Source organism: Cricetulus griseus, chromosome X (genome assembly GCF_003668045.3).
Source record: "Cricetulus griseus strain 17A/GY chromosome X, alternate assembly CriGri-PICRH-1.0, whole genome shotgun sequence".
NCBI lineage: Eukaryota > Metazoa > Chordata > Mammalia > Rodentia > Cricetidae > Cricetulus > Cricetulus griseus.
Genome location: NC_048604.1, coordinates 114,544,589 through 114,568,170, shown reverse-complemented (window position 1 = coordinate 114,568,170; position 23,582 = coordinate 114,544,589). Strand labels below are relative to the sequence as shown.

Below are 23,582 nucleotides of genomic sequence, written 5' to 3'. Positions count from 1 at the left end.
AAAAACAAGTTGTAAGGTTCTTGGGGCCCGGAGGTGTCAATAGCTCTGTGTGTTTTGGGCACCATAAACTATTTAGAGAAGAGCTGAGAGGTTGGAGGAAGTTGGAGGAAGTTGGAGGAGCTATCTCAAATGGCAGCCTGAGTTCAGGAGCTGAGACCTTGAACCTGCAGGCATGGAGAGCCAAGAGATTCCCAGGAAGGCCTGAGAACCTCCAATTTAGAGTTTTTACCTACATCTGAGACCTGCTCAGCATTCCAGACTGCTTCCCCACACCTGAGCCCAACCCCTAATTGCCCTGCTTCATCAAAGGGGCAATGGAATTAGAGGACATGAAGGTGCATGGACAAGGTCCTTTCTTTCCTTCCTTCCTTCCTTCCTTCCTTCCTTCCTTCCTTCCTTCCTTTCTTTCTTTTTCGAGACAGGGTTTCTCTGTGTAACAGCCCTAGATGTCCTAGAACTCAGTCTGTAGACCAGGGTGGCCTGGAACTCGGAGATCCTATTCCTCTGCCTGCAGACTGCTGGGATTAAAGCGAGTACCACCACTGCTCAGCAAGATCCTGTATCCAATTCTCATCACCAAAAGTGGCGAAAATCAAACCTTCAAAGGTTACATACTTTTGAAAAGTCCCAACATAATTTAAAAATATCAATCAAGGGCTGGAGAGATGGCTCAGCAGTTAAGACCACTGTCTGCTCTTCCAGAGGACCCAGGTTCAATTCCCAGCATCCACATGGCAACTGGAAACTATCAAGTTCCAGGGGATCTGACACCTTCACAGCAATGCACATTAAAATAAAGTTAAATACATTATAAAAATAAAACAAATATTAAAAAAGCAATCAAGATGTTGTTTTAGAATTTATTTATACTGTGAAGTCCTTCCTTCCAGAATGAAGTTGGCTGGGCATTGGTGGCACACGCCTTTAGTCCCAGCACTTGGGAGGCAAAGGCAGGTAGATCTCAGTGAGTTCGAGGCCAGCCTGGTCTCCAGAGCAAGTGCCAGGATAGGCTCCAAAGCTACACAGAGAAACCCTGTCTCGAAAAACAAAACAAAAAACAAAACAAAACAGAATGAGGTTGATCAGAAGAAAGTAAAGAGGGAGCTACAGGAGGCAAGGGTAAATGATGAGGAAGTAAGCCATGGGCTTATATGTTGTTGGCGATGTTCAAGGCTGGAGATGGGGTCACTGCGCCATTGCAAGGAAAAGCTGTAATGCAATGACCCTTCAGCACCTGGAGCCTTGGACTCAACCCCAGGCCAGACTGGTGCTTTAGGGAAGAAGGAGATGACACAGCCTTGTGACTACTCTGAGCAGCGAACCCTGTAGAAGTGCTGCAGATGGCTTAGCTCTCAGCACCAACTAGAGCGAGATCTGAGCTTGTCAGAAGGAAATGGCAAGAGAGAGACAGAGAGAGGGACAGAGAGGGGGGAAGAGAAAGAAAAGGAAGAAAGGATCCCTGAGCTCATTACAAACATGGTTCTAGCTAGGCAAATGGAGGATGGCCCCAGTCAGTTCTACCGAGGAGGACAGGCCCTCTGGGGGCCCCTGGAGGACTTGTTTCCCTTGTGGTTTATTGCACTTCCTGTTCCCTTGCTCACTGCGGAAGTTCCTCTTCTTACCCTGCACCCAGAGCTTAGCCGAAGAGGACTAGGGCAGAAGGCACCATGAGTGGTGGCCCTGTAGGAGGCAGGCCTGGGGGTCGAGGGGGACCAGCAGTTCAGCAGAACATTCCTTCCAACCTCCTCCAGGACCATGAGAACCAGCGACTCTTTGAGCTGCTTGGCCGAAAATGCTGGGTGAGTTGGGGATCTCCTGGTCCTCCCAGTCTCCCTCCCTTTCCTCGTCTTCCTCTCTACCTCTTCTTCCCCCTTTTGCCTTCTCCTCTTACCCATACATCCCTGCTCCTTCTTCTTCCCATCATCCCTCTTTTCCCTTTCCCCCATCTCCTCTCCCAGCATCCACTTACCACAGTTTGTGGATCCCAGGACTATCTTGATATCTACCTTCCTCCTGGCTATAGCTCTTTCCCCCAAGCTCATGACAGCCTCAAGCAGGCAGGGGCCAGGCCTGGTTACCCGTGCACAGACTCCAGTGACCCCCTGCTGTCCCATCCTAGACACTGGCCACTGCAGTTGTTCAGCTGTACCTGGCACTGCCCCCTGGAGCTGAGCACTGGACCATGGAACACTGCGGGGCTGTGTGCTTCGTGAAGGATAACCCTCAGAAGTCCTACTTCATTCGCCTCTATGGCCTTCAGGTGACCCAATGCCCCACTGGACAGAAAAGCTAGTCTCCAACCTGCAAAACCAGTTTTTGTCCGTAGCCTCAAGCCCTTTTTCCCATCAGAACTCCAGAGCCAAAGACCAATACAAATCCCAAATTGTGTTTTCTCATTGGAGTCCTAGATGACTGAATTCAGAAGGCCCATGCCAGGGTCCTGATCAGCTCCACAAACTCCCCTGAAACACCACATTTCTACCTGAGCCGAAGCCTCAAATCTGTTCTGAATCCAACATGGTGAATATTTGTAGGCCTAGAATCTTTTTTTGTTTGTTTGTTTTGTTTTTTGTTTGTTTTTCGAGACAGGGTTTCTCTGTGTAGCTTTGGAGCCTATCCTGGCACTTGCTCTGGAGACCAGGCTGGCTTAGAACTCACAGAGATCCGCCTGCCTCTGCCTCTCGAGTGCTGGGATTAAAGGCATGAGCCACCAACGCCCGGCCTGTAGGCCTAGAATCTTAAATTCACGGCGTTGAGCCCTCAACTCCTACAAATGGTCCTCAAATCCCAGACCTAGATCTCTCACATCAGTGTCAGCTTCTAAGACTCTCTCCCAATCCCCCATACCAGACACCTAGACCCCAAATTCTGCTATTGAGCTGACGATCTCTAAATAAGACTCTAGGACACCAAATCTGGACACCACACTCCCTGATCAGAAAACAAAAGTCTGCCACCCACAGTGCCTGCATGCCAGCATGTCCCCCACCCTGCCCCTCTCCAGGCTGGTCGGCTACTCTGGGAACAGGAGCTGTACTCACAGCTGGTCTACTTCACTCCCACTCCCTTCTTCCACACCTTTGCTGGAGATGTAAGTGAGCAGCCTAGCCTTGGGCTGCAGTTGGGGTGTGGGGAGGCCAGGAGAAAGCCTGGGGGGTAGGGAGTGCTAGAAGTTTGCTGACCCCAAGGCATATATAGGACTGCCAAGTAGGACTGAACTTTTCGGACGAGAGTGAAGCCCAGGCCTTCAGGGCTTTGGTGCAGGAGAAGATACAAAAAAGGAATCAGAGGCAAAGTGGAGGTAAGGAGAAGCCCTTGGTGGGGGTTGGGGAGATAAGTTAGACATGTGAGGTGAGGCTGGAAGAGCCCCTCTTGTGGTTCTGACTCTCAGTCTACCTATTCAACCACAGAAAGACGCCAGCTACCACCGCCACCAGCACCAACCAATGAAGGTGAGTCCTCCAGTTCATGTAGCTGTTATAAGGAACTAAGCCAGAAACCTGTGGCAACAATGTAACATCTTAACTTCTTCCATTTTCCCAGAGAGAAGAGGAGGCCTCCCACCTCTGCCCCCACATCCAGGCGGAGACCAGGGTGGTGAGTGGTGGTTTTCTTTCTTTTTTTTCTAGACAGGGTTTCTCTGTGTAGCTTTGGAGTCTATCCTGGTACTCCCTCTGGAGACCAGGCTGGCCTCCAACGAGTGGTGCTTTTCATGTCCCTGGAGAGACGGTGAGGAGTTAGATGAATGAATAGTTGCATGAATGCCTAAATTTGTAAAGAGGTGGATGGCTGGCTAGGTGGATGGGTGGATGAGTGGATAGCCGAGCATGTTGATGGATTGGCAGCAGATAGAGGAGTAAATTGGAAGATGAACTGATGATAGATTATAGATAAATAAGTGAGTGGGTATTTGGGTAAATGGGTGAATACTTACTTGTATTCAAGTAATGAATGGATGGTCCAGTGAATTAATGAATGGGTATGTAAATGGATAGTGAAAAAAAGAAATGAGAGGTAGTGAGCTGGCTCAGCACTTGTCACTGAACCTGGAGACCTGAGTCCTATCCCCAGAATCCACACAAAGATAGAAGAGAACCTACTCTTTAAAATTGTCTTCTAGGCTGGGCGTTGGTGGCGCACGCCCTTAACCCCAGCACTTGAGAGGCAGAGGCAGGCGGATCTCTGTGAGTTCGAGGCCAGCCTGGTCTCCAGAGCGAGTGCCAGGATAGGCTCCAAAGCTACACAGAGAAACCCTGTCTCGAAAAGCCAAAAAAAATATATAAAATAAAATTAAAAATTAAAAAAATAGGGCTGGAGAGATGGCTCAGCCGTTAAAGGCTAGGCTCACAACCCAAAATATAAGAGTTTGGTTCCCAGCACCCACAGCTGTCTCTCCAGCCACCAAAAAGAAAAAAAATTAAAAAAAAATAAAGTTGTCTTCCAACCTCCACAATGTGCTATGCATGCATGCACATCCACACACATTTATATCATATACCCCATATACAAAATTAAATCACAAAAATGAGATTAAAGAATGTAATATTCTACCCAGGGAAGATTAAATAATCAAACAAATAAATAACTTAATAAGCCATTTAGCCTACCAGCCAGAGAATGAATGAGTCACTACCTGAATGATAAGCATATATGAATCAGTGACTGAATAATTTTGGGGACCCATCCACCTCTTCATAGGCCTTGTCAAGACTTCTGTCATTCATTTCCTCCATGACCATCAAGCACATACATTCCTTCTTCAATAGTCTTTCTATTTCTTGCCCCTGTGCTTTAGCTAGTAGGTAAGTTGATCAGTGGTTCATTCACACTATTCTCTCCATAGGCCCATCAGGTAGTCCACTATCTCTAGGACTTGTGACAGTCGACATTCAGAACCCTGATATCACAAGTTCACGATACCGTGGGCTCCCTGCACCTGGCCCTGGCCCGGCTGATAAGAAACGTTCAGGGAAAAAGAAGATCAGTAAAGCTGATATCGGTGCACCAAGTGGATTCAAGTGAGAACTTTTCCCTCTGTGAGCCCAAAGATCCCAGTGGGTGGGAAAGTATGTGAACAGGTGTATAGCTGAGCACATGGAAGGATGGGCAAATGGGTGGATGGGTTAGGTGAATGGATGGATGAGTTAACTAATTAATGGGTTGAAGAACAAATGGGTAGGTGAATGGTTGGAGGAATAGATGAGTCAGTGGTAAGTGGGCAAGTGGATGAGATATAGGCAGGTTATTGATATGTGGGTTGATTGGTTCTCAGACAAAGTGGATAGGGATAGATAGTCAAGTGGGTGAATGGGTAGTTTATAAGTGAACACAAGTGTGAAATACAATGTAGAGATGCAAATGGATTGCCAAGTGCAGTAGGGCACTACTATAATCCCAGAACTTTTGAGATAGCGGCATTAAGGCCAAGGCTTCAAAGTCAGTTCAACTGCTTAGAATGTTAGAAGCCACCCTAGGTTCCAAGAGATGCTGTCTCAAAAAACAACTCAGGAGCCATGCAGTGATGACACACACCTTTAATCCCAGCACTTGGGAGGCAGAGGCAAGTGGATCTCTGTGAGTTCAAGGCCAGAATGGTCTCCAGAGTGAGTTCCAGGACAGCCAGAGCTATTACACAGAGAAACCCTGTCTTGAAAAAGAAACAAAACAAAACAATTTAGATAAGAAAGAAAGTCGGGGAAGGGAAAGAGGAGGAGGAGGGAAGGGCAGAAGAGAGGAAGGAAGAAAAGGTGAATACATGATAGATGGGTAGACAATATGACGAAAGAGAAATTGGTGGGCAAATTTGTAAACATATGGAGGTGAGCAGATGGGCAGAGGGACAGAAGCATGGACACATGTGTGGTCTGATGGATGGATGTGGACCAGGGTAGACACAGGATCAGATGGGCGGATGGTGAGAAGAGGAGCAAGTGAACACATTGGCCTCACAAACTGCACTTTTCTAATTTTGCAAACTCCTGCTCACACTTGCCCACTTGTTCAGCCCCTCAGAGCCCCTCTGGGAAGGTGAGGGCAAGAGAGCTTTGCCAGGTGAGGGAAGACCCTGGGGCTTTACTGATACCCCTTCCCTTCCCTAGACATGTCAGCCACGTGGGCTGGGATCCCCAGAATGGATTTGACGTGAGTAGCTCAAAGACCCCTGGACTCTGCTTTGGAGACCAAGGCTCAAACCCCACTCTCAGACCCAGACCTTCTCACAGCCTTCTTGGATCCCTCCCTGTGATGCATTTGGTGATAATCTGTGCCCCTTCCTAATTTGCTTTATTCTTGCAACCCTGCGCTGCCCTTTTCCCACTGGCGCAGGTGAACAACCTTGACCCAGATCTGCGGAGCCTCTTCTCCAGGGCGGGAATCAGCGAGGCCCAGCTCACTGATGCAGAGACTTCCAAGCTTATCTATGACTTCATTGAGGACCAGGGTGGGCTGGAGGCTGTCCGGCAGGAGATGAGGCGCCAGGGTAAGCTCCCTTTCCTCTGTCCTGAGGGTTGTTAACCCTAGAAGTGCACCCAAATCACTCAGTTTTTCATGGAAAAGAATCAAGAGTCTTATCAGTTGGGGTACCTAGGTTACGAAAAAGAAAAAGTGAAGTCTGGCGCAGTGATGGCGCATGTCTTTAATGGAGAGGCAGAGGCAGGTGGATCTCAAAGTTAGAGGCCAGTCTGGTCTAAAGTGAGTTCTGGGACAGCAAGAGCTTGCTGAGAAACTCTGTCCTGAAAAGCCAAAAATAGAAAATAATGAAGCTTACAAATCCAGTGAAAATTATCAGACTTATTGTTATTTTCCCCCTGTATAGAGCCACTGCCACCACCACCGCCACCTTGCAGAGGAGGAGGAGGAGGAGGAGGAGGAGGAGGAGGAGGAGGAGGAGGAGGAGGGAGCCAACCCCTGCGACCTCCTGTTGTGGGGAGTAATAAGGGCCGTAGTGGTCCACTGCCCCCTGTACCTGTGGGGGGTGCCCCACCCCCACCAACACCTCGGGGGCCCCCACCCCCAGGCCGAGGGGGCCCTCCACCACCACCTCCTCCAGCCACCGGAAGATCTGGACCGCCACCTCCTCCACTCCCTGGAGCTGGGGGACCATCAGTGCCACCCCCGCCGCCACCTCCACCACCACCACCTCCACCCTGCACTGGAAGTGGGCCAGCCCTTCCTCCACCCCCTCCTACTTCGGTGTCTGCCGGGGGACCAGCACCTGGTGGAGGCCGGGGTGCACTTTTGGATCAAATCCGGCAGGGAATTCAGCTGAACAAGGTAAAGATGGGCAGGATAGATAATTGGGGGTCATGGTTGAGAATGACGAGCGTGCCAGACTTTGGGGATCCAGTGATAAGTTGGAGATTGGTGTGGTCCTTTGAAAGGGATTGGAGTGGGTGAGAGAAGAATGGAAGAAAGGGCAGGAGAAATGTTCTTCTCACAGTCTTGAGCCTTCTGTGCCCCAATCTCTTGGTGCAGACCCCTGCCGCTATAGAAAACTCAGTACAGCAACCACCACCTCAGAGGTCAGAGGGCCTAGTGGGTGCCCTGATGCATGTGATGCAGAAGAGAAGTAGAGTCATCCATTCTTCAGGTGAGCCCATTCTGCCATAATTGTGACCCTAAAACAGCTCCAGGTGACACTAATGGTGACACTAGAGGCCCAGGTCGTGGTATATGCCAGTAAACCCAGTGATGGGAAAGTTGAGGAAGAAGGGTCTTGAATTCAAGGGCAGCTGAGTCAGGAAAAAACGGCAGTTGACAGAAGACGCTGGAGATGTAGCTTAGTGGCAATGCACTTGCCTGGCACACTTTAGGCTTTAGGTTCCATTTCCAGCAGTGAAAACAAAAACCTACATTCACCCATCTGTGGATAGCAGTATTAACATGAATTTCCCTTTGGAAAGCCAGGTTGGGACTGGTGCCATCCTCAGCATGTTGATGACATCAAGTCATCAGGCAAGAGTAATACAATGAAGTGTATCTTTGATAATAATATTAACATATGCCAGGGTAGGCCCACAATATGAATATTAACCACATACATTCAGTGGTATGTGTTGTGTGACAAGACTTTTCGTGGGAAGACACAGCACACAACATTTATCTACTCACCCTAGATAGGGGGCCCATGACAGACCAAAGTACAGATACCACCAAGGTCCAACATGATGAACCAGTGAGTTTTATTGAGGTTACTTACTGGATTATGGGTGAAGGGTTACTTACAGGAACAGATATGACTCAAAGACAGCAACAGGATCAAAGCCCACTCCAGCATGGGTGACAGCTCACAAAGCTGGGAGCCTGGAGTGCACTGTACAGCCTGCAGGCAGCTCATCAGATTGGAGAGTGTCCTTTCTAAGTGACTCAGTTGGTCTAAGCCTCTCCCAGGCAGCTCAGCTGGTTTCTGCTTCCAGGCAGCTGATCTGGTCTCAGAGTCTCTTTTGAGGTTGGCTTGTGTGAGAATGACTCACAGTAGTCTTTATTGCTTCTGCTGAGAGGAAGGGGCCTGGTGAGTCTGGTCAGTTTCAGGGACTCCTTGAAGCTATTTCGAATTGTTTATCTTCTGGCTTAAGGAGCTTCCATGCCAGATGGAACGTTTCAATCTCCAACTCAGAGGACACGGTTAGATGACACTACCTCACTATGTGAAGATACTCCATCTTTGGTTAAGATCAGTGACTGCTCTTCCAAAGAACACGGGGTCAACTCCCAGCACAACACCTCACAACTATCTATAACTCTAGTTCTTAGGGATTCAGCAGCCTCCTCTGGCCTCCACAGGCGCCAGGCATGTACCTGATGCACAAACCTACATGCAGGCAAACATTCATACATTAAATAATAAACTTGAAAAAGAAGAACTCCATCTTTGCCGGGCTGGTGTGGTGGCGAATGCTTTTAATCCCAACACTTGGGAAGCAGAGGCAGGCAAATTTCTATGAGTTTGAGGCCAGCCTGGTCTACAGAGAGTTCAAGGCTAGCTAAGGCTACATAGAGCCTGTTTCAGAAAATAAGAAAGCAAGAGGCTAGAGGGTTGGTAAAAGCAGCAGCTGCCTAGCTCAATGACCTGAGTTCAACTGACATCCAGCATTCATGTGTTGGAAGTAGAGAACTGTTTCCCACAAGTGATTCTCTGACTTCCACACTTGTACATTGGCTCACACACAAAGACATAATTTAAAAAACAGAAACCTCCTTCTTTGGCAATAATATTAACATTAAGTCCAACAGTTCAGAGTCACATCAACTGGTATGATAATATCATAACCTCGTCTTTTTGTGCAAAAATATGGAACTCTTTATGAATTTTTGTATCATCATTGTACAGGGGCCATGCTAATCTTCTCTGTACCATTCCATATGCTCTGTATGTGCTATTGGGCAGTAAGCTAGCCTCTTTACAATTATGTTAAGAACTGAATGTGCCAATTATACTGCCATTAACCCAGTATTCGAGGGTAATACTAATCTTGGCCTATTTCTAATAGGTTGAGAACAGATTATCAGTAATGCCATTAACTGCAACTTCACAATAATGTTAATATTAACCCGAGTATGTCTACAAGATTAATGGAATCCATTATGTGTTAATATTTTAACAAATCTCATCATTTGACAATGTTTTTCATTAGGTTCATTCTGAATCAACAATATTAGCATTAATTCACTAAGAAACAATAATAAATTACCCCACTGTTGCTAATGTTTAAACATAGGGGTTATCATGAATATCCAGACTGACAACAAGTGATGATTATTGCTTGTGGCAAGCTACATATTTGATGTCGAGCTTCCGCATTTTTGAGTTTCCTGCCTCCATCTCCCCAGGGCTGGGATAATAAGTGTGTACCACCACTCCAAGTTTGATGGGAATCAAACCCAATGCTTCTTTAATACGAGATAAGCGTTCTACCCACTGAGCCACATCCCTAGCCATGTGCATTTTTGCATTTATTTATTTTGTATTTGTGTTTCTGTATGCTGGTACACACATAGTCATCTGAGGACCACATGTGTATGGGGTTCAGTTCTCTCCTTCCACTTTATGAGTCACAGGGATCAAACTCAGGTTGCTAGGTTCAGAGGGAGGTGCTTTTACCCACCGAGCCATCATGACACCCCTTTTTATATTTATTTATGTATTTGGTTTTTCAAGACATGGTTTCTCTGTGTAACCCTGGAAGTCCTGGAACTCACTTTGTAGACCAGGCTGGCCTCAAACTCACAGAAATCTGCCTGCCTCTGACTCCTGAGTGTTGGGACTAAAGGCATGAGCCACCACTGCCCAGCTCATTAACATTTTTAAAATGATTTATTTATTTATTTGTTATTTTATTTTTTGGTTTTTTTGAGACAGGGTTTCTCTGGGTAGCTTTGGAGCCTTTCCTGGCACTCGCTCTGGAGACCAGGCTGGCCTTGAACTCACAGCGATCCACCTGCCTCTGCCTCCAGAGTGCTGGGATTAAAGGTGTGCGCCACCAACGCCTGGCAAAATGATTTATTTTTATTTTTAAATAAAATTGGTATTTTGTCTGTATGTATGTCTGTGTGAGGGTGTCAGATCCCCTGGAACTGAAGTTACTGACAATTGTGAGTTGCCATGTGGAAACTGGGAATTGAACCTGGGTCCTTTAGAAGAGCAGCCAGTACTCTTAACTGCTGAGCCATCTCTCCAGCCCCACCATTAACGTTTTTTTGTTGTTTTTAAGGCAGGTTCTCGCTTAGTTATGTAGCCCTGACATCCTGGAACTCTTTGTGTAGAACAGCCTGGGCTCAAACTCACAAAAATCCACTTGCCTCTGCCTCCAGAGTACTGGGATTAAAGCCTAACTTTTTTTTCAATACTGCATGGACTTGAACTCCAGCTAGAATACTCCTTACCCAAATCCCTGTTTTGCCCAAGGTGTGCCTTCAGCAGAAAACTTCGGTGCCCCAGGGCTGAGTCTTTACCTCCTGGGCCATAGGAACTGTCTCAGGGCCTTTGAACGTACTTTCTTATCCTGAGTCATAACCTGAATCTTTTTTCCTCCAGATGAAGGGGAGGATCAGACCGGGGAGGATGAAGAAGATGATGAATGGGATGACTAAAGCCATGTTCCTTCCGGCAGGCCAGTCTCACCCTTCGATCTCACTCTTCGATCACTTTGTGCTCACTCTGCCATCCAGATGCCCTTCCACCCTACCTACGCTCAGAATCCCATCTTAAACAAAAGGTTTCAGTTCTCCTCACTCAGGGATTTAAAAAGAATAAAAGAAATCTTTGTGTCTCCAAGGTCTGCATTTGTTTGAATCCAAATGTGTGATTTGGGCTTCTTTCCCCCACAGTTGCTTCTGTAGAGACACAGAGAGAGACAGGCAGACAGAGAGACAAACAGAGGTATATGTGTAGGCCAGAGGTTGGTGTTGGATACCGCCTTCAATTGTTCTTTGTTTTGTTAAGATTGTTGTTTTATTGTCATTGTTGGAGATAAGAGTCTCTCTATGTAGCCCTCATTGGCCTGGAACTTGCTATGTAGACCAGCCTGGACTGAACTCACAAGAGAGAGATCTATCTGCCTCTGTTTCCCAAGCGCCACCATGCCTGGCTAGATTTATTTTTAAATTACATTAATGAGTGTTCCTGTGCATGTTTGTGTAGGTGCCCGTGGAGGCTCCAGGAGTTGGCTTTCCCTGGAAGCTCTAGTTGCAGGTGGTTGTGAGCTACCCAATGACATATGTGTTGGCAACCAAACTAGAGATCTCTTGGAAAACAGTATGCACTTCTATCTACACAGCCATTATCCTCCTTTATTTTTGAGACAGGGTCTCCCCCTGAGCCTGAAGGTCACCAATTGAACTAGACTGGTTGATTAGCAAGCTTCAGGGACTCTCCTGCCCCTACCTTCTCCAGTTCTCTGATGTGTTCCCGCCCCACCAGAGACAAGGTTTCTCTGTAGCTTTGGAGTCTGTCCTGAAACTTGCTCTGCAGACCACGCTGGCTGGAACTCACAGAGATCCACATGCCTCTGACTCCTGCTGGGATTAAAGGCATGTGCCCCCCTTTTTGAGTTAAGTATTTATTTATTTTTTAATTTTTTAATTTTTGGTTTTTTGAGACAGGGTTTCTCTGTGGCTTTGGAGGCTGTCCTGGAACTAGCTCTTGTAGACCAGACTGGTCTCCAACTCACAGAGATCCACCTGCCTCCGCCTCCCAAGTGCTGGGACTAAAGGCATGAGCCACCACCGCCCGGCTTTTTAAATGTATTTTAAGTTAAAATATAATCACATTATTCTCCTCTTTCTTTCTGTCCAACCCCTTCCATGAGCTTACAATCCATGGCCTTTTCTTTTTCCTTTTTTTGGTTTTTTGAGACAAGGTTTCTGTGTAGCTTTGGAGCCTGTCCTGTCCTGGAACTTGCTCTGAATCACCCGACCCTCTTTTTCTTTCTTATTGTTACCAAGTCTCCTAGAAATGAAAGGGAAGCAATATTCAAGATAGCTCAACAATATTATTTTAGCTGTCTAACCAATACCAATTGACATGCTATGGTGGGAAGAATCTCACAGGGTCCCACCTCTAAACGAAGAATTATGAACCTGGATTTTACATGGGTGCTTGGATCAAAGTTTATATGGCAGGCACCATACTGTTAGAGCCAGCTCCCCAGTCATTAGCTTGTATTTATTTCCTGTGCCTTTTGTCTTGAAACAAGCATTAACTGCCAGAGATTACTATAGGGGCCAGGAGATGAGAGACAAGAACCAAGAAAGATATTTACAAGTCGTGGTCTGTGCTGTGGAGTGCTGAGTCTATGATAAAGGACAACATTCCCAAGGAGCAAGCTGGGAAGTCCAGTTTGGAAGGGGTGGCAGGTGTGCAGGATCTGAAAGAAGACAGGGTTAGATAGGGAAAATGTAGGGGAAAGAGCATTCCCTTCCCGGCATGGGAGTGGTCCATGTAAAAGTCCTGAGGTGAGAAGCTTGTTATGAGGGAGAATGAGTGTGGATAACCAGTAGGAATTTCTTTATTTACACACGTAATCTTTCCCACCCCCTCTATCTTCTTGCTAGTTTGTTGTTTTGAGACAGGGTTTCATGCAGCTCTCTTGAGCTTCTTGGGCTTGCATCCAGCCTGCCTTGAACTCTTGATCCTCCTGCCTCTGTCTATCAAGTGCTGGGGTTATAGGTCTATGCCACCATGCCTGGCTTTTGATTATTTTTCAGATTGTTAGAATGAGAACTGAAGCTCACAATGGGCAGTCTCTCTCTGTGTCGCTGTCAATCTGTCTTTGTCTCTTTGTCTCTTTGTGTCTCTGTCTCTGTCTCTCTGTCTCTCTCTCTCTCTCTCTCTCTCTCTCTCTCTCTCTCTCACACACACACACACACACACACACACACACACAATCAGGATTCTGAGTCTGAATGGCAGGACCACCTTCTCAACGGTAGAATTTTACCTCTGTTCAGTTCCCAGAACACACAGAGATCCATCCTCTCAAGACTACAGACAAGATGCCTCACCCCAGCCTACGTACGCATGGACAATAGCAGTATTACAGGTTATCAACCAAGAACTCACTGCCCCTGCTTTGGGACTTTTTTTCCAGAAAGAATAAAAATGTAATCCAGAACTGTCCCTTGTGTTTAAAACTATTTCCAAGGGAGCAATTAGAAATGTTTACATATTAAAGCCTACAACTGAAGCCCCTGCCCCTCCTCGTTTCTGAAATCTGGTAGATTCAAGATCTTTATTACCTCCCTGAGGAGGCAAGAAGTTAATGCTGAGGAAAAACAAGTCTAGAAAGGCCAGGAGACTTGCTCATGGTCATTTGTTCTTGTGTGATATTGGGGATCAAACACAAGACCCCATCATGCTAGCCAAGTGCTTTACCCCAAACTATAGCCCTGGCTCCTCATAGTCAATTCTGCCACTCCAAGCAAAAGAAGTGTATTGGGAGCAGGAATCCAGAGACGTCAGGTTTCTTCAGTCTGCAAGATCAGTAAAAGAATGGAGTGGAAAGTGGGGTAAGAGAGGATTGGGAGATGGAGGAGGCAAACACACAGTGGGAGTGGGTATGCATTCACCCTTAGGAAGTTTGCTGGAGAAGGGAAAGTCTGCCCCAAGCTAGAGAAGGAGCCGATCTGAGGGTTCCCTAAATTCTTCAATGTTTCTTCATCACCACCCTGCCCAGGTCTTGAGATAGGCAGATGGGTAGTGGGTTTAGAAAGAGCCTGTCAGTACCACCTATTCTCCCTCACAGTTGTCCATGCAAATATTAGAAATCTAGTGTTTTGGGACCCCTTTGTCTATGAAGAGACTTTCCAAAGCTCAGTCTCTCCATGTCAGGGAGCCTAACTTGAACAGGCCCAGACCTGGGCTAAAAGGATTGGTCTAGGAACTAGTAGCTCAGTGGTCCAGTGCTTATCTAGTGTATATGAAGCCCTATGTTTGATCTCAGCACAGAGAAAAAGAAAGATAAGGAGAGAAATGGAAGAAAGTGAAATTGACCAAGCAGGTTGTTTGAACTCTGGGCATCAGTTTCCTCAGGGTTTTTGTTTTGTTTCATTTTTTTTCTTTTTTGTTTTCCAGACAGGGTTTCTCTGTGTAACAGCTCTGGCTGTCCTGGAACTCATTGTGTAGACCAGGCTGACCTCGAACTCACAGAGATTCACCTGCCTCTGCCTCCTGAGTGCTGGGATTAAAGGCGTGATCCACCACCGCCCAGATATATGTTATATTCTAATATGAGATTTACATTAAAGTAGGTCTGACCTATGTGCCTTTACATGGATAAAACTTTGCCTTGGTGTCATCACTGGGCAAAACCATAGACATAGTAGGTGCTTCTTTAGGCAGAAAGAACAAATAGTCACTGGAGGTAATAGCAGATGGTCCTTCTTTTTGAGTTCTCCTGAAAGAGTAGTATATTGGAAACATATTGGCAGGAGATGACCGTGCCAAAGTCCTTTATCAAATGAAGAAGTTGCCCAGAGTAACACAATACAGTGGATGTGTGAAGACCTTCAATAAATGTTGGAGCCAGGATTTGAACCCATGTGATCAGGCTCCAGAATCTAGGCCTCACTATACCTACCTTATTATTATCTTATTTATTTATGTGTTTATGTATTTATTTATTGGCTTTTGGAGACAGAATTCCTCTGTGTAACAGCCCTGGCTGTCCTGGAATTCACTCTGTAGACCAGGCTGGCCTCCATCTCAGAGATCTACCTCCCAAGTGCTGGAATTAAAGGCATGCGCCCCATGACCTGCTCTACACCTACGGTTTTTGTTTTTTGTTTTTTTGTTGTTGTTGTTGTTTTTTTCTTCGAGACAGGGTTTCTTTGCGGCTTTGGTGGCTGTCCTGGAACTAGCTCTTGTAGACCAGGCTGGTCTCGAACTCACAGAGATCTGCCTTCCTCTGCCTCCCGAGTGCTGGGATTAAAGGCATGCGCCACCAATGCCCGGCTACACCTACCTTTTACTATGCTGTTTATGTTGTGTCAAGGGTTGCTGCCCACCATGCATAGAACCCTATGCCTTCTGTCCACATCTAGATAGTCAGGGGTCACATCATAATCCATTGGTCTGGATTAGACTGGTCTTGTGGACTCCTGCTTGCCAGGGAGACAGAAGAGAACCCATTTACTATTCTAGGGATAAATGGAGAGGATTATGTGGTAGAAATTAATGCTGTTGACTTCCCACTCAGAGCAAGCAGAGGCTGATGGAACTTCAGACTAGCCAACTTACAGCTGGACAAGTTAAAGTATATCTGAGATGAGGGATTTGAGAAAAGTGCCTTCATAAGATTGGGTTGTAGGCAAATCTATAAGGTATTTTCTTAATTAGTGATCTATGTGAGATGACCTAGCCCATGTGGGGTGGTGTCAGCCCTGGGCTGGTAGTCCTGAGTGCTATAAAAAAGCAGATTGATTCAGGCGGTAGTGGAACATGCCTTTAGTCCCAGCAATTAAGAGGCAGAGGCAGGTGGATGTCTGTGAATTCAAGGTCAGCCTGATCTACAAAGTGAGTTCTAGGACAGCCAGGGCTGTTACACAGAGAAACCCTGTCTAGAAACACCCCAGCCCCCTGCCACAGGGAAAAAAAAAGAATCCCAGGAGGTCTTGGCTCTTTTCCAGCAGCCCTTTTTTTCAGTAGAAGTGAGTGACCCATAACTTCATTCCTGATGGGTCTGTGCCCGCTGTCATCCTGCCTGGATTAGTCTGTTGTAGTTTCCCATTGGCTTTAATCACAGGACATGATAGCGCCAAGAGACGCCCTAAAGGATCTCCTGCACTCCAGACAGAATCTTTCTTACCTCCATTGTGGAGAAGCAATCCAATTTCCTCTTGGTAATCTGGATCAATCACCCCTCCTAACACTGTTATTCCTTTTATAGCCCATTGGTTTAAGGGTGTTAGAAGCCAAAAGTGGCCAGGGGGGAGTCTGCGCTTCCAGTTCAATGGAACGTTTGTTGTGGCTCCCAGCAGGAGTGCTCTTCCTTCTGGAAGCAACACTTTTAGGCCAAGAACTGTCTCTCAAAGGTAGAATAGTTGTCTGCAAATGATGATAGAGCCTTGTTCCAAAATCCCAAAGGTCTCTTCTGTGATTCTCCTATAGGGGCTTGTCAAAGGCTCAGAACAACATCCCTAGCTTCCATTGACACCTCAAGTACCATAGAGTCTGCTGGAGCTTATGGGCCAAGTGGTAGAGCAGCCTGCACAGCAGCCTAGACCCATTGAAAATCCTTCTCCTGTACCAGGCCCTATTCAAAATCAACAGTTTTCCAAGTCACTTGGTATATGGGCAGGAGTAATGGGCCTAAGTAAGGCATGTGCTGTTTCCAGAATCCAAAAGCCCACTAAATGTGTACTTCTTTCTTGATGGTAGGAGGAGCCACGTGCAATAATTTATCCTTCATCTTAGAAGGAATATCTCACTGGACGGTCATGGTGCATGCCTTTAATCCCAGCACTACAGTGGCAGAGGCAGAGGCAGGTGGAGCTCTGTGAGTTGGAGGCCAGCCTGGTCTACAAAGTGAGTTCCAGGACAGCCAGGGCTGTTGCACAGAGAAACCCTATCTTGAAAAACCAAAAAAAAAAAAAAAAGAGAGAGAGAGAGAGAGAGCGAGAGAGACAGAGAGAGAGAAAGAAGGAATATCTCTGTGTGCCCTACACTTCTGGACCCCTAGAAATTTCACCAAGATAGAAGGCCCTTGAATTTTGATTGGATTCATTTCCCATCCTCTGATGTGCATATGTGTTACCAACAAGTCCAAAGTGGCTGCTACCTCCTGCTCACTTGGTCCAATCAGATAATGTCACCAATGTGATATTTTGTGGAAGAGCCGGAGGATCAAGATCCCTTCTAACTAAGTCATGACACAGGACTGGAGAGTTACTATATCCTTGAGGTAAAACTTTGTAGTTTTATACTGCTGGCCTTGACAATGGAAAGCAAATCGCTTCTGGTGGTCTTCATGGGCAGGTACGGAGAAAAAGGCATTTACTACATCAATAGCTGCATACCATGCACCAGGAGATGTGTTAATCTGCTCAAATAAGGACACCACATCTGGTACAGCAGCTGCAATTGGAGTCACCATTTGATTGAGTTTTTGATAGGCAACTCTCATTCTCCGTGATCCATCTGTCTTTTGCACTGGCCAGATAGGAGAGTTAAAGGGAGATACGGTGGCAACCTCCACCCCTGCATCTTTCAAGTACTTGGTGGTGGCACTAATTTCTGCAGTTCCTCCAGGGATGCCATACTGTTTTTGATTCACGATTCTCCCTGTTAGAAGCAATTCCAAAGGGTTCCCTTTATCATTTCCAACCATAATAGCCCTCACTCCCCAGGTTGTGGAACCAGTGTCAGAATTCTGCCAACTTCTAAGTGTATGTATCCCAATTATACTTTCTGGGACTGGGGAAATAACCACAGGATGAGTCCTGGGACCCACTGGACCTGCTGAAAGTCAGACTTCAGCCAAAACTCCATCAATCACCTGACCTCCATAAGCCCCTACTTTAACTGGAGGGCTACAGCGCTTCTTGGGGTCTCCTAGAATCTGTGTCAATTCTGAACTAGTATGCAATAGATCCTAGAACGTCTGTGTCCTGCCAGGTGGTGGTGGCCCATGACTTTAATCCCAGCACTCCAGAGGCAGAGGCAAGTGGATCTCTGTGAGTCCAAGGCCAGCCTGGTCTACAATAAGAGTTCCAGGACAGTCAGAGCTACACAGAGAAACCCTGTCTTAAAAACAAAACAAAAGAAAAACAAACAAACAAAAAACCCAAAAAAGTTTCCTTTCTCCCAGTGTACAGTTACTCTTGCAAAAAAGGCTACAGTTTCCTCTGGAGAAAGACTAGAGAAAGGCTCATGGTAAACTCTTGGGTATTTTAGCAAGGGCCTTCCTCAAGGGAATCTGGCCATCTCCTCATTCAAGGGGTACTGGGTGTACAAACTGGATCAAGTCTGTGAATTGACTCATGGGCTGAGATTCCCTTTTGCCATCATCTAAGGTAGCCTTTCTTTCATTTTTTTGAGAATTTTTTTCCATTATTCAGATCAAACAAAAATGCAGTAGGCATTTGTATCTATTTCATGCCTGGAAACACCGTGATTGATTAGCCAGGACCAAAGGTCCATATGTGTTCTGTCACCAAAGAATTCATTTTGCCTGTGCTGACTATTACAGGTCAGGCCATTCTGGACATTGCTTTGTCTGTGCTGCCCATTATAATAACTACAATCACCTTGTCTTTGATGATTCAGTCCTGCCACTTAGTCCCTTCTACTTTGGGTCCCAATTAAACATATTATATTTATTTTTATTATTGTTATTATTAATATTATTATTATTTTGATTTTTGAGACAGGATTTCTCATTGTAACAGCCCTGGCTGGCCTAGAACTCGCTCTGTAGACCAGACTGGCCTTGACTTACAGAGATCCGCCTGCCTCTGCCTCCCGAGTGCTGGGATTAAAGGCCTACACCACCATCACCCAGCTAACACATTACATTTCATTTATGTAACTGAGCAGCAGGGTCTCCAACTGTAATGCTTGCCACAGGGAAAAGGGTGACAATGAAGCTCTTCAAATTAGCTGGTGCCATTTTGCATCTTACAGCATTAGTGAAGGGCATGTCTTCTGGGGCTTCCCATTGTGGAGAATTAGGTTTCACACAGCACACTAACTCTGTCATTGCAGTTTCCCTGAGCCTTAATATCCCTTCATCAACACTAAGGGATACCAGGCATCTTCCATTCCCTTTTCAGGAGGCCAGCTTTTGACAAATGCTTCTTTTTTTGGGGGGTGGGGTCCAGACAGGGTTTCTCTATGTAGCTTTGGAGACTGTCCTGGAGCTAGCTCTTGTAGACCAGGCTGGCCTCAAACACACAGAGAGCTGACTGACTCTGCCTCCTGAGTGCTGGGATTAAAGGCATGTACCACCACCGCCCAGCTGACAAATGCTTCTTGACCAATCATTCAAACAAATTTTGATACTTTTTTTTTCTGAGACAGCGTTTCCCTGGGTAACCCTGGCTATCCTGGAAGTTGCTCTGTAGACCAGGCTGGCCTCAAACTTGGATATCTGCCTGCCTTTGCCTCCAAGTACTGGGATTAAAAGTGTGCCACCACCAACTGGTGACATTTTTTTTTTAACTAGCAAGCTTCCATATTAGACCTAGAATCTCCACTCAGTAGCCCCTTATCAATAAACTCGGTCTGATCCAGTTTTATGTTCCTTCCACCATTATCCCACACCCTTAAAATCTGTCCCCACACATATTCCCCAGACTTCTGCTTGAATGAATTGGCAAACTCATTAAGCTCTTCAGTAGTGTAGCTTTACCTCCTCATGGACCACACTTTCTATCTTCCCTCTAGGGGCCTCCTTTGCCTTAAGTCTGGCTACAGGTCTAGAGGGAACTATTGATGGGCCCTGAGGGACATCAGTATTGTCTTGCCTGGTGTCTCCTTCAGAGAAGGTCACTGCTGGTTTAGCAGACAATGAAGGATTAATTTCCTCAATCAAATTCAGAAAAGAGAATACTTCAGGGGGTAGGGGTGAGGGTACGTCTTCTGAGGATGGAGAGACTACTTCCTCAAGTGAGATAAGCCCTTGAGACTCTGAGATTCAAAGTTCTCAGCTTCAGTGGGGTCCTCCCACACATCTCCATCACAAGTTATAGGATTCCATTAATGCCCTTACTTTAGCCACCAACTTCTTCTGAGGCTGGGGCTTGAATTTTCACTGTAATTCAGCCAGTCTTTTGGTTTTGTTTGTTTGTTTGTTTGTTTTTGAGACAAGGTTTCTCTGTGTAGCAGCCCTGGCTGTCAGACCAGGCTGGCCTCAAACTCACAGGGATCCTGCCTCTGTCTCCTGCCTCTGCACCATTGCCCAGCTAATTCAGCTGGTCTTATGAAGGCTTCAGATTGAGAGAAGATGCTCTTCCAAGGTACACTTAGAAACCTTTAGACTGGGGGCTGGAAAGATGGCTCAGCACTTAAGAGCACTGGCTGCTCTTCCAGAACAACTCCCAGAAACCACATGACAGCTCACAACTCCAAGATCTGACACCCTCACACAAACATACATACAAGCAAAAATGATGGGGAATGTACTTCTGTGTATGTTCATCTTATTGATTGTTGAATAAAGTACTGTTTGGCCAATGAGGCAGCAAGTTAGACTGGACTAGGAGTCAAGGAGGATTCTGGGAAATGTAGTAAAGAAGTGGTGATCCAGGCACGAAATGACATACAGGGAGACTCATATTTAAGCAAGAACAAGCAGGAAATGCTTCCTTTCCCCTTCACTCTTCTTCCTGCTCTCTGCTCTGAGCCATCATGTGATCCCGGGGATGAGGACGCCAATGGAAGGCGTCCGATAAGATAAGTCTTATAAAATATATAGATTCATGATAATTAAGACAGAGCTAGCAGATGAGAAATCCCAGTCATTGGCCAAGCAGGATTTGTACCTAATAGAAGTCTCTGTATATTATTTGGGGCCCTAATGCATCGAGCGGAACTCAAGCAGGTGGTGGAAAGATTTATCTTAACACAAAAACAGCAATGCACATAAGATAAAAATAAATTTAAAAATTAAAAAAGAAACCTTTAGACTGTTGTATGTGCATTGGGAGATGATCAGTTTTATCATTGTGTTCATTGTTGTCCTCCATATTCTGATATGCTAGAAGTGCATTTTTCCCATTGTCCAATTTGTTTAGAAATGGTAGGAGCAACCAACCAACATCATTCTTTTTTTTCTTTCTTCTTCTTTTTTTTTTTTTTTTGGTTTTTTTGAGACAGGGTTTCTCTGTGTAGCTTTGGAGCCTGTACTGGGACTCACTCTGTAGACTAACTAGCCTCGAACTCACAGAGATCCAACTGTCTCTGCCTCCTGACTGCTGGGATTAAAAGGCACGCACCATCACTGCTTGACCAGCATCATTTTTTTCCTCAAAAATTTCCACCAATTGCCAAAAGTTTTATATACAGAGTCACCAAATCCATTGTCTCTCACAACTGGTGAATCAGGATAATCAAATACATTTGTTTCCTTAAGTTTGTAAAATAGTTCACACCATGGACTCTTCGTATTCTCCAAGCTTCTGGGAGAGGCTTCATAACTGTAGGTGTCAGCAAATTGGAAAGCCTGTTCCAGATACTTAAAAAAATATCGTGATACTTCTTTTCCTCTAGAACTATTTCTGGTACCAAAATCTGTATTAATCGGGATTCTCTAGAAGAATGGAAACTATAGAATGAATATACATACATACATATATACATACATACATACGCACAAATATATGGGATTTATTAGAATGGCTTGCAGGTTGTGGTCTTGCTAGTTCAACAATGGTTGTCCACCAACAGAATGTCCAAGAATCCAGTAGCTGTTCAGTCCTCAAGGCTGGATGTCTCAGCTGGTCTCCATTATCTGCTGGAACCTTGAAGAAGTAGGCTTTAATGCCAGTGAAGGAGCCAGGCGTTGGTGGCCCACACCTTCAATCACAGCACTCGGGAGGCAGAGGCAGGTGGATCTCTGTGAGTTTGAGGCCAGCCTGGTCTACAGAGTGAGTACCAGGACAACCACCAAAGCAATACAGAGAAACCCTGTCTCAAAAAAAAAACAAAAAAGAAAACAAAAATGCCAGTGAAGGAATGGACTTGCCACTGAGTGTGAGGGCAAGCAGGTAGAGAGAGGAAGCTTCCTTCTTGCATGTATTTGTATCGGTTGTCAGCGGAAGATGTGTCCCAGATTTAAGGTGGATCTTCCCACCTCAAGAAATCTGGATTAAGCCAGGTGGTGGTGGCACATGCCTTTAGTCCCAGCACTCAGGAGGCAGAGACATTCAGATCTCTGTGAGTTCGAGACCAGTCTGGTCTACAAGAGCTAGATCCAGGACAGCCTCCAAAACTACAGTGAAACCCTGTCTAAAAAAACCCTATAAAAAATCTTGATTAAAAGTGGGCCTTCCCACTTCAAATAATTTAATTAAGAAAAATCTCTGCCTTTAATCCCAGCACTTGGGAAGCAGGGGCACTTGGATCTCTATGAGTTTGAGGCCAGTCTGGTCTAGAGTGAGTTCCAGGACGGCCAAGGCTACACAGAGAAACCCTGTCTCAAACCTACCCCACCCCCCAAATAAAATTCCTAATTTTGGAGGTCATGAAGGCAAACAATTTATTAGTCTCCCACTGGATTTGCTGTAGATAAATCCTCTGAATAGAGCTGCTTAATCGCTTAACTTGTCCCCTGGCAAAAGTTTCTTTGTGCTCCCTGCCTTATTCCGTATCTTAAATCTCAAGGTTAAGCAACTTCCTGACATAAAGAAACGAGTCAGCAAACTTGCTAATCAGTAACTTTTCTCTAGATTTACGGACTCGGGAACATCCAGTGTCCTTCAGACAACAGCTTACGTTTTCAGAAAAGCACTGTGGAATTTATGACCATCCCAGCCCTCCTCAAACTAGAGAGATAATTTCCTTAAATCCCCTGGTTGCCTTATATCTGTAGAACCTAAACAAGATGGTGTTTGTTGATGATGGTCTCCTATCTTCTTTTGCTTGCTGACTTTCCAAAGAAAGATTTTCCTTTGGTCCCAGTCTGTCCTTGAGTCACTGGCCTTTTTCAGGGATGAGGAAATGAATGTGGGAGCTCTAACAACAGAGCTAACCTTGGCCATTTCAGGCTGACTGATGAAGTCTGTAGTTTCCTGCTAGGCAGCTATTTCTGGTGGCTGGTTGTCTACCTTGGCTGAATCACATGATACTGAGGGTTCTGACCGATCACCCACAGGTAGTCTGGTTAGTGGGATGCTGAGTGAGACTCATTACCTGGTTGTCTGACAACATGATGAGAAGAAGGATGAATAAGTCACAGGGCAGCCGATTAAGAGCTGTCAATGAAGCGCCCCGACTCCTTGGATGTATATAGTTGCAGACTGTCCATCCCGATAGAATCCAAGTTTCTCTAAAGGACCCAACACATCAGAAGATATTGACTCATTGACTCTTAGTGGGAACGAGAAATGGTAGATTCATTCATTATAGAAAACCAGCTTGACATGACCAC

The 23,582-nt window shown here is 45.8% G+C and overlaps 1 protein-coding gene and 1 non-coding gene across 2 annotated transcripts; one reads left to right on the top strand and one right to left on the bottom strand.

The window, feature by feature from the left end:
* The first annotated feature begins 1,618 nt into the window (after positions 1–1,618).
* On the top strand, positions 1,619–11,272 carry Was (WASP actin nucleation promoting factor). The gene is made up of 12 exons (XM_027433339.2): positions 1,619–1,799; positions 2,120–2,260; positions 3,005–3,091; positions 3,199–3,301; positions 3,411–3,452; positions 3,544–3,597; positions 4,844–5,018; positions 6,099–6,141; positions 6,325–6,478; positions 6,815–7,272; positions 7,474–7,588; positions 11,033–11,272. The coding sequence occupies exons 1-12, from the start codon at positions 1,668–1,670 to the stop codon at positions 11,086–11,088; spliced, it is 1,560 nt and encodes a 519-aa protein (XP_027289140.1). The 5' UTR covers positions 1,619–1,667; the 3' UTR covers positions 11,089–11,272.
* Positions 9,284–9,388, bottom strand: LOC113837763. The gene has a single exon (XR_003488479.1). It is a non-coding gene; the product is annotated as a U6 spliceosomal RNA (small nuclear RNA).
* Positions 11,273–23,582: the final 12,310 nt, after the last annotated feature.

What these genes read in the sequence shown, in the direction of transcription:
- Was (XM_027433339.2), top strand. Translation starts at nt 1,668, where the DNA reads ATGAGTGGTGGCCCTGTAGGAGGCAGGCCTGGGGGTCGAGGGGGACCA. An exon ending in TCCAGGCGGAGACCAGGGTG is followed by an intron (nt 3,598 to 4,843) that starts GTGAGTGGTGGT and finishes TTCTCTCCATAG; the next exon opens with GCCCATCAGGTAGTCCACTA. An exon ending in TAGAGTCATCCATTCTTCAG is followed by an intron (nt 7,589 to 11,032) that starts GTGAGCCCATTC and finishes TTTTTCCTCCAG; the next exon opens with ATGAAGGGGAGGATCAGACC.